Source organism: Bufo bufo, chromosome 3 (genome assembly GCF_905171765.1).
Source record: "Bufo bufo chromosome 3, aBufBuf1.1, whole genome shotgun sequence".
NCBI classification, from domain to species: Eukaryota; Metazoa; Chordata; class Amphibia; order Anura; family Bufonidae; genus Bufo; species Bufo bufo.
In genome coordinates, this window is record NC_053391.1 from 145,530,436 (window position 1) to 145,544,163 (window position 13,728).

The window sequence follows — 13,728 nt, forward strand, 5'->3', positions numbered from 1 at the left end:
AGGTGGACGTTGGATATGTCCATGGAAATCTATGGATATACCATAAATGTTAATGATGGGAATAACCCTTTAAAGGGAATGTATCATCAGAAAATGTATAAATCAGGTTTTTATGCTAAATATATTTTAAAGAATTTTGGGAATGTTATTTTTAATTTTCAGTGTCACTATGTTTAAAAAAAAAAAACGAAAATCCTGCAGTTTTTGCACTGGCCACTAAGCCTAATAATAGGCGCCACTTTTTTGCCCATACAGATCACTTTTCAGCAGTCACCTCATAATCATCACAGGCAGGATTACAATGAAAGGTACAAACACATGATCCACCATTCACAATAGGAGATATCACAGCTTATCTACTTGCTCCTGACCTCTGCACAGGTCACAGAGCGTGCCTAGAAAACTCTCCCGTAGAAGTCAATGAGGTCTATGGACCATGGTGGCTGCTGTAAAGCTTATCTCTTAATTCTGTTAACAGTAGCTCAGGCAAAATGGCAGCCCCCATAATCATGTTCAGGATATAGCATAAAAAAATCTGCAATCATAAAAAAAAACAGAAACATAATTTCATTTTTTTTAATCTCAATTTTACAGTGGTGTCTGGGATATTCACTGGTGGAACAGGGGTGAATACTAGAGGTATGAAGAGAATACCATTTTATTTCTGTTTCTTGGCATTTGCTTAGGCTTGTTAGTATTGGTATTTGCTTAGAGTGGTTTCAGATTATTTTAATATACTGCATTTTTATATACCGTTGTGTTTTACAGAGACTAAAACCCTGACCACTGGGTCTAATACATTCTCAGAAACCACAAATATAACTAATGGTAAGTACCTGTGAACCATCAGTGCAGAAATTCATAGAGGTAAGTAGAAAACACGTTTAATGCATTTAATGAAATGCAAATAGGTAGCATGCAGAATTGAAGGTCAAGGTGTAATTAGCCTGGCCTCTATGGGTTCCTGAGACCATGTCATACATACATGTTAGAATGTCATCAAAGGTCTGTGAGCATTCATTATCACCACAAAGGTTTCCTGTGACAGAAATCACTGGGCAGTGCCAGTAACATGTGGGCATTAACATCTTATAGGGAATTTCCATCAATGAAGAAGAGGTTTGGGTTTGGGAAATGGATTTCTATGGTGATTTTGGTTGGCTTCCCCAGGGTCGCTTGTAGGTTCTTAGACCAGGGTAACACGTGTGCATCTTCTATCAGTCTGTTTTTTATTTTTTTAGCATATGGAAAGTTTTGCATAGGAAATACAACATATTAACAATATGTAATATATAGGGCCAGCTTTATGAAATTTACATGTGAGCAAGTGTGTGTAGATCTACACATACAGGCTAATTTAGATTGTTAAAGGGGTTGTCCAGCCTTGGAGCAGACAACCCCTGGGGTCGTCCCCTGGACATACAAGCCCCACTCACCTGTTCATGGTCCCACTGCTGCTCCTTTTCTGGCTGCTTCTTGTCCCTGCAGGGCCAGGAAGCGACATGGTCTCCTGACTGCTGCAGCCAATCACTGACTTCAGCGGTAACAGGGCTTGAAAGCGATGCCACAGCAATGATGTCCCATTCAAGCCACTGTGACCACTGAGGTCTGAAAACGGGACCAAGCTACTTCCTCGTCCTGTGGGGACCAAAAGTGGCCAAGAATGGAGCAGTGGCAGTGCCACAGACAGGTGAGTGGGTTTTTTTATGATTAGGGGGACAGTGAAGGAGCCCAGGGGTTCCAAGGCCAGACAACCCTTTTAATTGTCTTACTATGGGCATAATTTGTGTGGGTAAACCTATTATAGGGAGTATCTTTGCTGTCACATAGTATGCAGTATAAAATAATAGTATAAACTAGATTGTCACAAGCATTTTGTAGTTCTGATTCTATGCTAAGGGACTCTGTATTCTAAGCTCTCTCTAGATAGGGGCACATTTATTAAGACCGGCGACCGGTGGATCGCCTTCCCCGCCCATACCACACCTCCTTTTTTAGTGAGCGGGGAAGAAGTTGTAGATTCTGCCACAACATGGGGTGTGACAGTACCTGCGCTATATCTGTGCGGCGTATATCTGTCTGTAAATTACCCCTATAGTATTTTGATAATGGCATAGATTTATAAGGCTTACAGCAACAACATAGTTTAGTTGGCCTAATGCCGTACCCAACCCACAAGTAACGTGCACTGAACTGAAGTATCTCTTGTTTTACTGTTACAGTCACCGAATTTACCCTTGGCACATCCAAAAGCAGCACACTTTGGACATCATCATTAAACACAATTGTCACCAATGGTTAGTATGTCTCTCCCAAAGGTAAAATACAGCAACTTAACCCCTTCCTGGCGCAGCCAATATTCGTGTTTTTTTTTACTCTCTACCTTCAAAGAGACATAACTTTTTATTTTCTTTAATTCACATTCTGTAACTCTACGAGAGCTTGTTTTGTTTTTTGTAAGTGGGGTAGAGCCGGAAAACAAAATTTCAATTCTGCAATCGTTTTATGGGTTTCATTTTATGGTGTTCACTGTGCAGTAAAAATGACATGTTAACTTTCTTTTCCTGGTTGGTACGATTACAGCGATACTAAATGTAGTTTTATAGCTAGATTACATTTTGAGAAATGGGAGTTGGTGCAATAATCTCTCTACAGCACTCATATACAGTACATGCTATATAGTTTTCTGTTCTAAATGCTGGTAGAGAAATGAAGCAAGAGTAAGGGCGAGTTCGCATCACGTTTATTTTTCCGTTCTTTTTTTTTCCACAAGATTTTTTTTCCCATCCAAGGTAACGGATCTCAGATGGAAATAGCTCAAACGGATGCCAAATGTGCATAGAGGAGATCGCTGCATGTAAATTCAGTTGTCTCCTCCGCTAGCGATCAGCAGATTGTTGGGAAGGAACGCTTCCTTCCAAACAATCTGCGTGTATATCATCACGTGTAAAGGGACCTTAACAGATGTGCTATCCCTCCACTGTACAGGCCCAGAAAAACATGGCAGATCCATTGACCTCACAGCTATAGTCCCTCATAAATGGCTGAGGCTGACTGCAGTACAAAGTATTATGGGCAAGCCCGTCAGGACGGGGTCATGTGGTTCTTCTATTCTCTTACTCCCTGTATTCTGATATGTGAAACGGTGGATGCCATTTTGATAAATTTGTGCGGGACAAATCCCAAAAATGTGGGAATCGTTGGAAATTTACGTTTTTGGAAAATTCGTAACAAATTTAGTTTGTTTAGAATTGAATAAAATTGATTGAATTGTTTAATGGTTAAAATAATGTTAGCAAATTATCTTTATTATTTTAACGTCTTTGGGAAGTTTTTAGATTTATTAATGATTATAACAAGATAAAACTGCATTTTGTTGTCAATGTATGTCAATAGAGAGTACACTGTGAATATATTGTTATTTTAGTCATTTTCCAATGTTTTCTTTTGTTTCAAACCTATTTTTGCTTCTCACAGGGAGCAGCAGTTGGAGTAGTGGCGTAACGTCTCAGCATGCATACGTTACATCTGAGTTCGGCCAAATAACGACTGGTAAGCACATTCTACTCTGGGCAACAGGCAAGTGGTGTCCCAGGAGTACGTAAAACCTGCACGGAGACACTATGAGGGGCTGACTACATTTATGAAATCACAAAGGACTAGTTTTCTCATAGATACTGTATTAGAACTATGCCAGAGCTGCAGTATTAAATAGTAAACTGATGACAGTGATAGTCTTCCTTTAGAGGTACTAATATTCTTATACTATTAGGAATCATCTAGAACATGTCATAATATCTTGATGACATAAGCTATGAGCTGCAAGAACATTAACCTGATAAAAAGGGAAATACGTAACAGTAATAGAAGGTGCAGGCAAACTACTCACCACCAAGAACAGCAGTGTGCGCAGCATCCACTTCCAAACACTACTTCCTTTTCCTGAGGACAAGCCAAGGCCACTGTTGTCTCCGGCCTCACAATTTGCTTCTTGATTTAGAATGGCATCACCTACAGACAAACAGCTACAGGGCAGAAGCAGGAAATGCAAGTATTTAGACACTGGGAATCTAGAAAAAGATTTCAAATGAGAAAAAAAGAAGAAGAGAAAATATTTCACATAGAAACCGGTGCTCAAGGGGATCAGTTATGGCTATCCCTATTTTATCTCTAAGTCCAGTGCAATGAATTTTTCTTTTAATGTTAATGTATTTAAAAGTATACATTTATAAGTGCAAGTGTTGTATTAACTATATATAATGTAGTTAGATAGTCAGCCTATACTTTGTTTTCAGGAGTACAGGCATGGCCATAGTACAACCTGCACCTATTAACTTTTAACCATATATAGAAAAAGGTTAAAAATTGCTGTTTCTCATTTTTTTTAAACCGTTTCCGGCTTTGGCCCAGTGTTTGTGCGGGTTTTGGCAGTATACTGATAGATTAATTAGCTTCCCATTTCTGACAATCTGTGCTGGGTGGTAAGGCTGCTTTGAAGTTTGATTAAAGGGAATGTGTCATTTGAAAATTACTTATTGTTTAAATCAAGTTTTTATGTTAAACATATGTTTATAGGGAACCTATCACCTCAAAAATGCATCTACACCCGCCAGCAGTACCTCATAGTAGCCCGCAGCCTGTTAATAATCATATGCTTCATCCTGTTGTCCGATGCTGCATATGTTCAAAAAACGCAGTTTTATTCTCCATCAGCGCTATAGTGCGGCCAGCTTGAAGTCAAGGGGGCAGCGGCCTCCTTGCTTCAAGTCAAGGTAACCATGCCCCCTAACCGTCCCCTCTTGCCTGAGAGTGACAGCCTGCGAATCGCGGCCGCACTTCAGGCTGTCACTCTCTGGCAAGAGGGGACGGTTAGGGGGCATGGTTACCTTGACTTGAAGCAAGGAAGAATGCTCGGGCCCTTTCTCTAGAGCATACTTACCTGCTTCCCAGCACCTGCGTCCCTCCGGATGGCTGCACACCCACAGCTGTATCTCCCCGTTGTGTGGATCAAAACATCCGGCAACGGGGGAAGGGGGGGGGAGCAGCCAATAGCAGGCCGCTGCGGTGACCTGGCTCCCTAGCATCACCCGCGATGTTAGGGAGGCTGGTCACCATCACGACCTGCTTATGGCTGCTCCTGCTGTCGCCAGATGTTTTGATCGGTGTGACAGGGAGATACAATGACGGGCGGCGGCCGTGCAGCGATCTGGAGGGACGCGGGTGCCGGGGAGCTAGTAAGTATGCTCTAGAGGAGGGCCCGAGCATTCTGGTGGTCATTATAGGGATTGGATAACCCCTTTGACATCATCCCAAGCAAGATGGCTGCCCCATAATCACATTCCCTTAAGGCCTCTTTCACACTACCGTTTTTTTTTTCCGTTTTGCGGTCCGTTTTTTGCGTTCCGTATACGGTCCGTATACGGAACCATTCATTTCAATGGTTCCGCAAAAAAAACGGAATGTGTTCCGTATGCATTCCGTTTCCGTATTTCCGTTTTTCCGTTCCGTTGAAAGATAGATCATGTCTTATTATTGCCCGCAAATCACGGTCCGTGGCTCCATTCAAGTCAATGGGTCCGCAAAAAAAACGGAACACATACGGAAATGCATCCGTATGTCTTCCGTTTCCGTTCCGTTTTTTCTGAACCATCTATTGAAAATGTTATGGCCAGCCCAATTTTTCCAATGTAATTACTGTATACTGTTGATGCCATACGGAAAAACGGAACGGAACGACGGAACGGAAACACAACGGAACCAAAAAAACGGAACAACGGATCCGTTAAAAACGGAACGCAAAACACTGAAATGGACATACTGTAGTGTGAAAGAGGCCTTAAGCATAGTAACAAAATGTTAACAGACATTTATCTGATTTCTTTAAAAATTATTGTAATTGAAGGCACACTTTCTGATGCATAGCATTAAACAGGAGTTATTTCACATAACATTATGATAAAAACATGCACAGAATTATTATGCCATGCGTTAAGGAGATGTTTAGTCCCTACGTGGACTAAAAGTTAGTGTAAAAAATATTTTTTTTAAATGAAAAAGCAAAAATGAAAAAATTCTAATTACCTCCTTTCCCAATTCTACACAATAAAAAAATAAACATAATAGGTATCACTGTTAAAATAAATTTAAAAAAAGTTATGCACGGTGAACGTGTTTATTTTTTCAGAGGTTTAATTTTAATTAGTAAAAACATGCAGATTTGGTATGGTCATCATTGTACTGTCCCACAGAATAAGGATGTCATGTCATTTTAACCACACAGTGAGTGCTGAACTATCAAAACCCAAAAAACCTTGACATAATTGGGGGGGGGGTTCAATTTTACCACACAAATAATTTTTTACTGTATTCCAATACAAGATATGTTAAATTAAATGGTGTCATTAAAAATATAACTTGTTATAACAAAAAATAGGCCCTCAATAGTCAACAAAAATGTAAATAAAATGGTGGCTTTTGGGAGGTAGAAAGGAAAAAAAGATAACGCAAGAACAAAATTTGGCCTGCTGCTCAAGGAATTAATGTCATATTACATACAATTGTATGATTTGTCTTTCTTTAGTTTTAAGCAATTACATATTTACAATGACATCCAATACTGTGTCAAAGAATCTGACAACAGGTAGCCATATTGTATTATCGTATACCAATAAATTACCTCTCCACAAAATATCTAGTTTGCTTAAAAACACTAGAGTGAACCTGGGTAAGTATTCTGACAGGAATTATACATAAGTAAATAGCCATGTTTCATGTTATTACTTTGAATCAGACTGTTCTAATATTGTATTAATTTGTTTTTATTTTTACTGTTACAGAAAGTATGAATTGTTCCTTCAATGACACTGAAGCATTTCAGAACTGTAAGTGCTTATTTCACAGATATTAAACATGTAACTAGAAAACCCATGAATCCCAATTCAAAATAGGAGCTAGAGTTGATCCAGCATCAACACATCTGGTTTAGTAAACTTCTAGTGACTAAAATCTAACGGTTTGCACCAGAGATATAGACAGAAATCACAGGACCCCATAGCAAAACTAAGAATAGTCTAAAGGGGTTGTCAGATACTGGAAACCTTCATTATCATTTTTCAAATATAAATATTTAGAAACGTACTCTTAATTTCCTAAACTGCATGGACAGTCTGACATCAGTTCATGTCCACATGGTCCTGGAAGTGAAACTGTGTGTATAACAGCAGTGGGTGTGGAACCACTATGTCAACCAACAGATCTGACTTTGGGCTAAACCTAATGGCATTATCCTGGCCATCCCCTGGTATTCACCTTTTAACATCTATACAGGGATCTGGACTTCGCTGCAGGAGAACCACCATGCCGCTACCTCCTGAAGTAGTCTCTATGGGATTGACAGCTGACCCATGAGGCAAAATCATGAGGACAGGCCAAGGTTAGGGCTGGCGGAGTATGTGCTCAACGGTTAGTAGTCCGAGATCAGGGCAGGCAGCGAGGGGTCAATGCAGAGGTCAGGCACATGTCAGGTCAAGCAAAGGAGGGTAAGATTCCAGTAAAGGGGCAGACAGTCAGTACACAGTCAGACAGCAGAATACAGCACAACTTTGCAGAGAACTAGCAAGCTAGTTAACTTTATTGCGCAGGCAACCTCCCACAGGGGAGACTTAAGTACCCTAGGATAGCCAGCCATTGGCTGGTATATATAAGGGTGCCGCAGCCTGTGTGGAGGAACAGAGCAGATGCAGTGGCCAGACCAATGGGGAAGAAGACAGTAGGAGGTGGGTCTGGGCAACTGGGTAAAGTAAGCATAACAGTGGTGACGGCCTTTGTAACACTGTGATGTTTTGACACAGGGAGAACTTCTTCCTCCCTGTGTGTCACACTGCGTGGCTTAGGTAGCTAAGCAATAGCTAATGAGACAGATAAGGGGTCTTAGCTAATGAAATGAGACAGAAACCCTAGACATGTTAGAAATTTTAAGTATCAATATATTTATTTCACATTTGGAAAACAGTAATAACTTTATCTGGTGATGTTAGACAACTCCTTAAAGGGGTTTTCATGGAATAGAATATTTTGACCTATCTACTGGGGTGCGCTGAGGACTCTTCCTAGGCCAGTGATTGGTCATGTGACCTAGGCTTCGCTCAATACAATTCAAGTGAATTGGCCTGGACTGCAATATCAGGTCCAGCCACTATACAATAGATGGTGCTATGATTGGTATGCTGTGAGGAGGCTGCAGCACTTCCCACGGCCTCTTCAAACAGGTAATCCGTGGCGGTGCTGAGTGTCGGAACCCCACTGATCAGATACTGATGAGCTGTCCTGAGGATTGGTCATCAATAGTCTACTCCTGGAAAACTCAATTTACACAGTCACTGAATCACGTGATACAACTCTCACTAGGGGTAGCTCATTGAACTGATCAGGGCTGTAAAAATCTTTATTACTCCCCCTTGTGGTGGCTGCAGGAAAGCAATGACTTTGTGAGGGGTTGTTCAAAACTTGGTCAGCATTGTGCTGTTGTCACGTAGTAGGGCACATTTATAAAGTTCCCTTTAATGGTTACACCAGAGTGCAGTGGTGCTTTCATGTCTACAACAATATTATGGATCCTTCCTTGTACTAGAGTGGTTGCTCATTAGTGCTGATGTATTATATCAGACATGGTTTCTCTACATGCACCACATTGGTACTATTAGAATCAGATGCCTGCAAATTCCAGTCACCTAGCCAACAATGAGACTATAGTCAGTTGATCTGACTTGCTTGTATGGGGTTAGTATTCCCAGTAGTGATTTCATACAGGAATTACAAAGAATTGATGTAATTATTTCACAATACTTGTATTGCATTCAGTCGTTCAAAATTAAGCAAGATCTGGTGTATTTAATTCAAATCAGTAACAAATGCTGAAACATAAAACATAAAAAGGTATGGCAGCACAACATTTCACATTCAAACAATAAAACTAAGAAATAAGGATCATTCTAACTTAAAGTGGTATTATACCTACTATAAATGAAAAAAATAGATACTCTTTGCGCACATTTTTGATCAAACGTGTGTCGGGCCCATCTACCAGGCGTCAAGGTGGCTTCCGCAGATGGGTACCTAACACTAACAAACCGCCTCTCTTGGACTTACCTAATCCTACAAATTCAGGGCAGTGTAGGAACCAGCTACATATATACTCTGCTCAGAAGCCCCAGGCAGATGGGCGGGGAGTGCTTAATCCAAGGGTACTTTCACACTAGCGTTAGAAGAATCTGGCAGGCAGTTCCGTTGCCGGAACTGCCTGCTGGATCCGGAAATCCGTATGCAAACGAATATATCTTTTTTTTCCGGATCCTGATCCGTTAGAGTTATGCATTGAAATCCGTTAGACTTATGCATTGAAATACCGGATCTGTCTTTCTGGTATCATCCGAAATAAAGGATCCAGTATTAAATATTTTTCAAAGCTAGAAAGAACTGCGCAAGCGCAGACCGGATAACCGGATCCGGTGATGCAGCAATTTCCGGAACACTTGATACCGGATCCGGCATGAATACATTTCATTGGAAATTAATGCAGTAGTGTTCCAAGATTTTGGCAGGAAAAAATACTGCAGCATGTTGGGGTATTTTGTCCGGTCAAAGACCGTACAAGGGACGGAACGAAAGACATCCTGATGCATTCTGAACGGATTGCTTTCCATTCAGAATGCATTGGGACAAAACTGATGTGTTTTTTTTCCGTTATTGAGACACTTTACCGGATTTCAATACCAGAAAAGAATAACGCTAGTGTGAAAGTACCCTAAAAGAGGCAGCTACCCTCAGTTTTATTGTTTGTATGTGAAATGTTGTGCTGCCTTACCTTTTTTTGTTTGCTTCCTGCATGTTTAGCTTTATGGATATGCATCTGCGATTATGAATGTGCTTGTCTAAATTTTCTGGTAGTAAAACATTATACACCACCCATGAAAAAAAAAACGTGTTTGCTAGAAATGAATGTTATATTCCAGCACCAAGTGGATTGCATTTCAGTAGCATCAGCTTTTCTAGCAGTGAGAGGTCATACAGAAGATTTCCTGGCATTCTTGCCGCTGTATCTGTTACCATAACTAATTAGATACTACTAATTGTACACCACAGTCAATATATGTTACAGGGTACATGGAACTATAAGGTCACCATTTTTGTAAGGTAGTTACTAAATTTGTGTAGAAACTGTTCTACATGCATTCAGTGTTTCATAATATTAAAGACCCACAAAATTATAGTTTTTCTTTGTGTGATGATGCGGTACTCAGGTACTCAACTGCACCACTACTACTCCAGCCTCCCCATATGAGCTGTATGTAGCAAGCCATGTTGCCAGTGACTCACTTCTTCTCTGATTGGCTGACACAATCACATGGAGTAACCATTTCAGTGCTAATCAGTGCCAGGTTGAAGCAAATATACATGGAGGTAATTGTAGTGCAGCTTCTCAGCCTTCCTCTCATCTCCCTGCATGGACAATTCTTATGAATGTGCTGTTTTACATGGAAACTGTATTTAGTGAAGCAGATTTATCAAAACTGTCTAAAAGAAAAACTTTTTGTTGCCCTTAACAACCAATCACAGCACAGCTTTCATTTTACCAGAGCAGTTTAAGAAATGAAAGCTGAGCTCTGAAAAGGTTTGCTTTAGGCCTACTGGACACGACCGTCTTTTTTTCCCGTTTACGAGCCGTTTTTTGCGGTCTGTATGCGGACGTATACAGAACCATTAATTTTAATGGTTCCGCAAAAAAACGGAATGTACTCCGTATGCATTCCATTTCTGTATTTCCGTTCCGTTGAAAGATAGAACATGTCCTATTATTGCCCGCAAATCACGTTCCGTGGCTCCATTCAAGTCAATGGGTCTGCAAAAAAAACGGAACACATACGGAATGTACATATGTACATATGTCTTCCGTATCCGTTTCTTTTTTGCGGAACCATCTATTGAAAATTTTATGCCCAGCCCAATTTTTTCTATGTAATTACTGTATACTGTATATGCCATATGGAAAAACGGAAACACAACGGAAAGAAAAAACGGAACAACGGATCCGTGAAAAACGGACCGCAAAACACTGAAAAAAAACATACGGTCATGTGCAGGAGGCCTTAGACACGCGTCCACTACTCAGTATCCCTCTTCCCACCCTACTCCTCTGCTACAGGGAGATGTGTATTGAGTAGTGGACTCTGCCAGCTTGAGTATAGAGCGGATTACATTATAAGGGTATTGAGTAGTGGATGCTCCTGGGATGGGTGAAGAGTCGGGTACTTAGCGAATCCTGAGTTGTGAGTGGGGGGTGGGTCTGTCAGTATCTAAGATCATTCTGGAAATGTTTCCACATATTTTATTTTAATGTTTCACCAAGAATAAAAGTTTTCTAAAGCTCACATTCTTTGTGGTGTCATACCTAGGGTACAGTGGAGGGGACAGAGTGGTTTTCACACCAGAGGCTTTATTGCTAGCTTTCTAATCATGTTTTTCTTAATTTTTTATTTACAGGGCATTCGGATATTTGTAATACAAGTTGTGATTACGGCTCAGGTACATTCTTTATATTATGAATTTGAACAGACATAATGTAATAACATTTTCCACTAGCATCAAATCACTAGATTGTTCTTAATATTAAAGCAAAAAGCATAAATAGTTTTATCATGGGCAGAATATTTGGTGTTGAAATAACAGAGATGTGTATACCGTAATCTTTTTTAAGTAAATTATTTCAGTAAATTCAGTAATACTGGGTTTACACTGCCTGATGATCGGGCTGATTATCAGGAAGAGATGTTCCTACGGACAGTCGCTCCCAATAATCAGCTCATCTAAATCGTTAATGCAGACAGCTAAATTATTTTAAAAAATGCAGTTGGATGAGGATGAGAGATGGCAGTAGCCATTGCTCATTCTCATACTGTGGAGCAGGGCAGTTTCTAGGTTATTTTACCAACAGGGCGGACATTAAAAAAGCGCCCCCCCCCCAAACATTAAATAACAATGACTTAACCAATGTTGCATAGCATACACAGAACAGAAAAGATTTTGCCTGCCCATGGCCTGTGCCTGGTATCGCAGCCTAGCTCAGTTCTGTTGAATGGAACTGAGTTACAATCAAATCCATATCTCATTACAGGTGAGGGTGGTGGAGTTTGTAATCATGGACAACCATTTTAGGTATTTTGGTCTTTATCTACAAAGTGCCTGGAGCAAAACTTATTCTAAAAACATTTTCTTACTGCGCAGCTGTAGTCCAGTTGGTGTAGTTCAGATGGTGCTGTCCAGATGGTGTAGTTCAGATGGTGCTGTCCAGATGGTGTAGTTCAGATGGTGCTGTCCAGATGGTGTAGTTCAGATGGTGCTGTCCAGATGGTGTAGTTCAGATGGTGCTGTCCAGATGGTGTAGTTAACTTGCTGCAGATCTGTGTGTTTCCACTTCTGATGCAGAACAAGCAAGAACCTGTGAATAAAAGAAAGATGACACTATGTAAAAATGCTTACCGTAGACTGAGTTTCAGCTACCACCCAACTCTCCTTTCCAGAAAAGATTTTGCCTGCCCATGGCCTGTGCCTGGTATCGCAGCCTAGCTCAGTTCTGTTGAATAGAACTGAGTTACAATCAAATCCATATCTCATTACAGGTGAGGGTGGTGGAGTTTGTAATCATGGACAACCATTTTAGGTATTTTGGTCTTTATCTACAAAGTGCCTGGAGCAAAACTTATTCTAAAGACATTTTCTTACTGTGCAGCTGTAGTCCAGTTGGTGTAGTTCAGATGGTGCTGTCCAGATGGTGCTGTCCAGATGGTGTAGTTCAGATGGTGCTGTCCAGATGGTGTAGTTCAGATGGTGTATCAGATGGTGCTGTTAAGATGGTGTAGTTCAGATGGTGCTATCCAGATGGTGCTGTCCAGATGGTGTAGTTCAGATGGTGTAGTTCAGATGGTGCTATCCAGATAGTGTAGTTCAGATGGTGCTGTCCAGATGGTGTAGTTCAGATGGTGTAGTTCAGATGGTGCTGTCCAGATGGTGTAGTTCAGATGGTGCTGTCCAGATGGTGTAGTTCAGATGGTGCTATCCAGATGGTGTAGTTCAGATGGTGCTGTCCAGATGGTGTAGTTCAGATGGTGCTGTCCAGATGGTGTAGTTCAGATGGTGTAGTTCAGATGGTGCTGTCCAGATGGTGTAGTTCAGATGGTGCTGTCCAGATGGTGTAGTTCAGATGGTGCTGTCCAGATGGTGTAGTTAACTTGCTGCAGATCTGTGTGTTTCCACTTCTGATGCAGAACAAGCAAGAACCTGTGAATAAAGGAAAGATGACACTATGTAAAAATGCTTACCGTGAATTTTTTTTCACTATCAAAACGCAAGAAAAGCTATACATATTGGGTTTCGCCGGATTCGTACTGACCTGTAGAATAAAACTAAATGGTCAGTTTTATCGCAAATCAAACGTCGTAATTTAGAAACCCGTAAAACTGTGGTGAAATTGCTTTTTTTTTGCAATTTCACCCCATTTGGAATTTTTTTCCCGCTTCCCACTACACCTTATGCATTATTAAATGATGGCGTTGGAAAGTACAACTTGTCCCGCAAAAAATAAGCCCTCATATGGCTATGTGAACGGAAAAATAAAAAAGTTATGGCTCTTGGAAGGCATAGAGCGCAAAACAAAAACGCAAAAATGAAATGAAA

The 13,728-nt window shown here is 40.6% G+C and overlaps 1 protein-coding gene across 8 annotated transcripts in view; it reads left to right on the forward strand.

Annotated features, from left to right (window-relative positions):
- ADGRG2 (adhesion G protein-coupled receptor G2) overlaps positions 1-13,728 on the forward strand; it is a 146,581-nt gene that overhangs the window by 85,353 nt on the left and 47,500 nt on the right. For 6 of the 8 annotated variants that reach the window (XM_040423689.1, XM_040423682.1, XM_040423685.1 and 3 more), the window contains 6 exons: positions 595-639; positions 769-828; positions 2,223-2,297; positions 3,478-3,552; positions 6,837-6,881; positions 11,539-11,580. In XM_040423689.1, the coding sequence (XP_040279623.1) occupies positions 595-639; positions 769-828; positions 2,223-2,297; positions 3,478-3,552; positions 6,837-6,881; positions 11,539-11,580 (342 nt within the window). The remainder of the gene's footprint in view (positions 1-594; positions 640-768; positions 829-2,222; positions 2,298-3,477; positions 3,553-6,836; positions 6,882-11,538; positions 11,581-13,728) is intronic. The other 2 variants (XM_040423686.1, XM_040423688.1) reach the window with 1 other exon arrangement.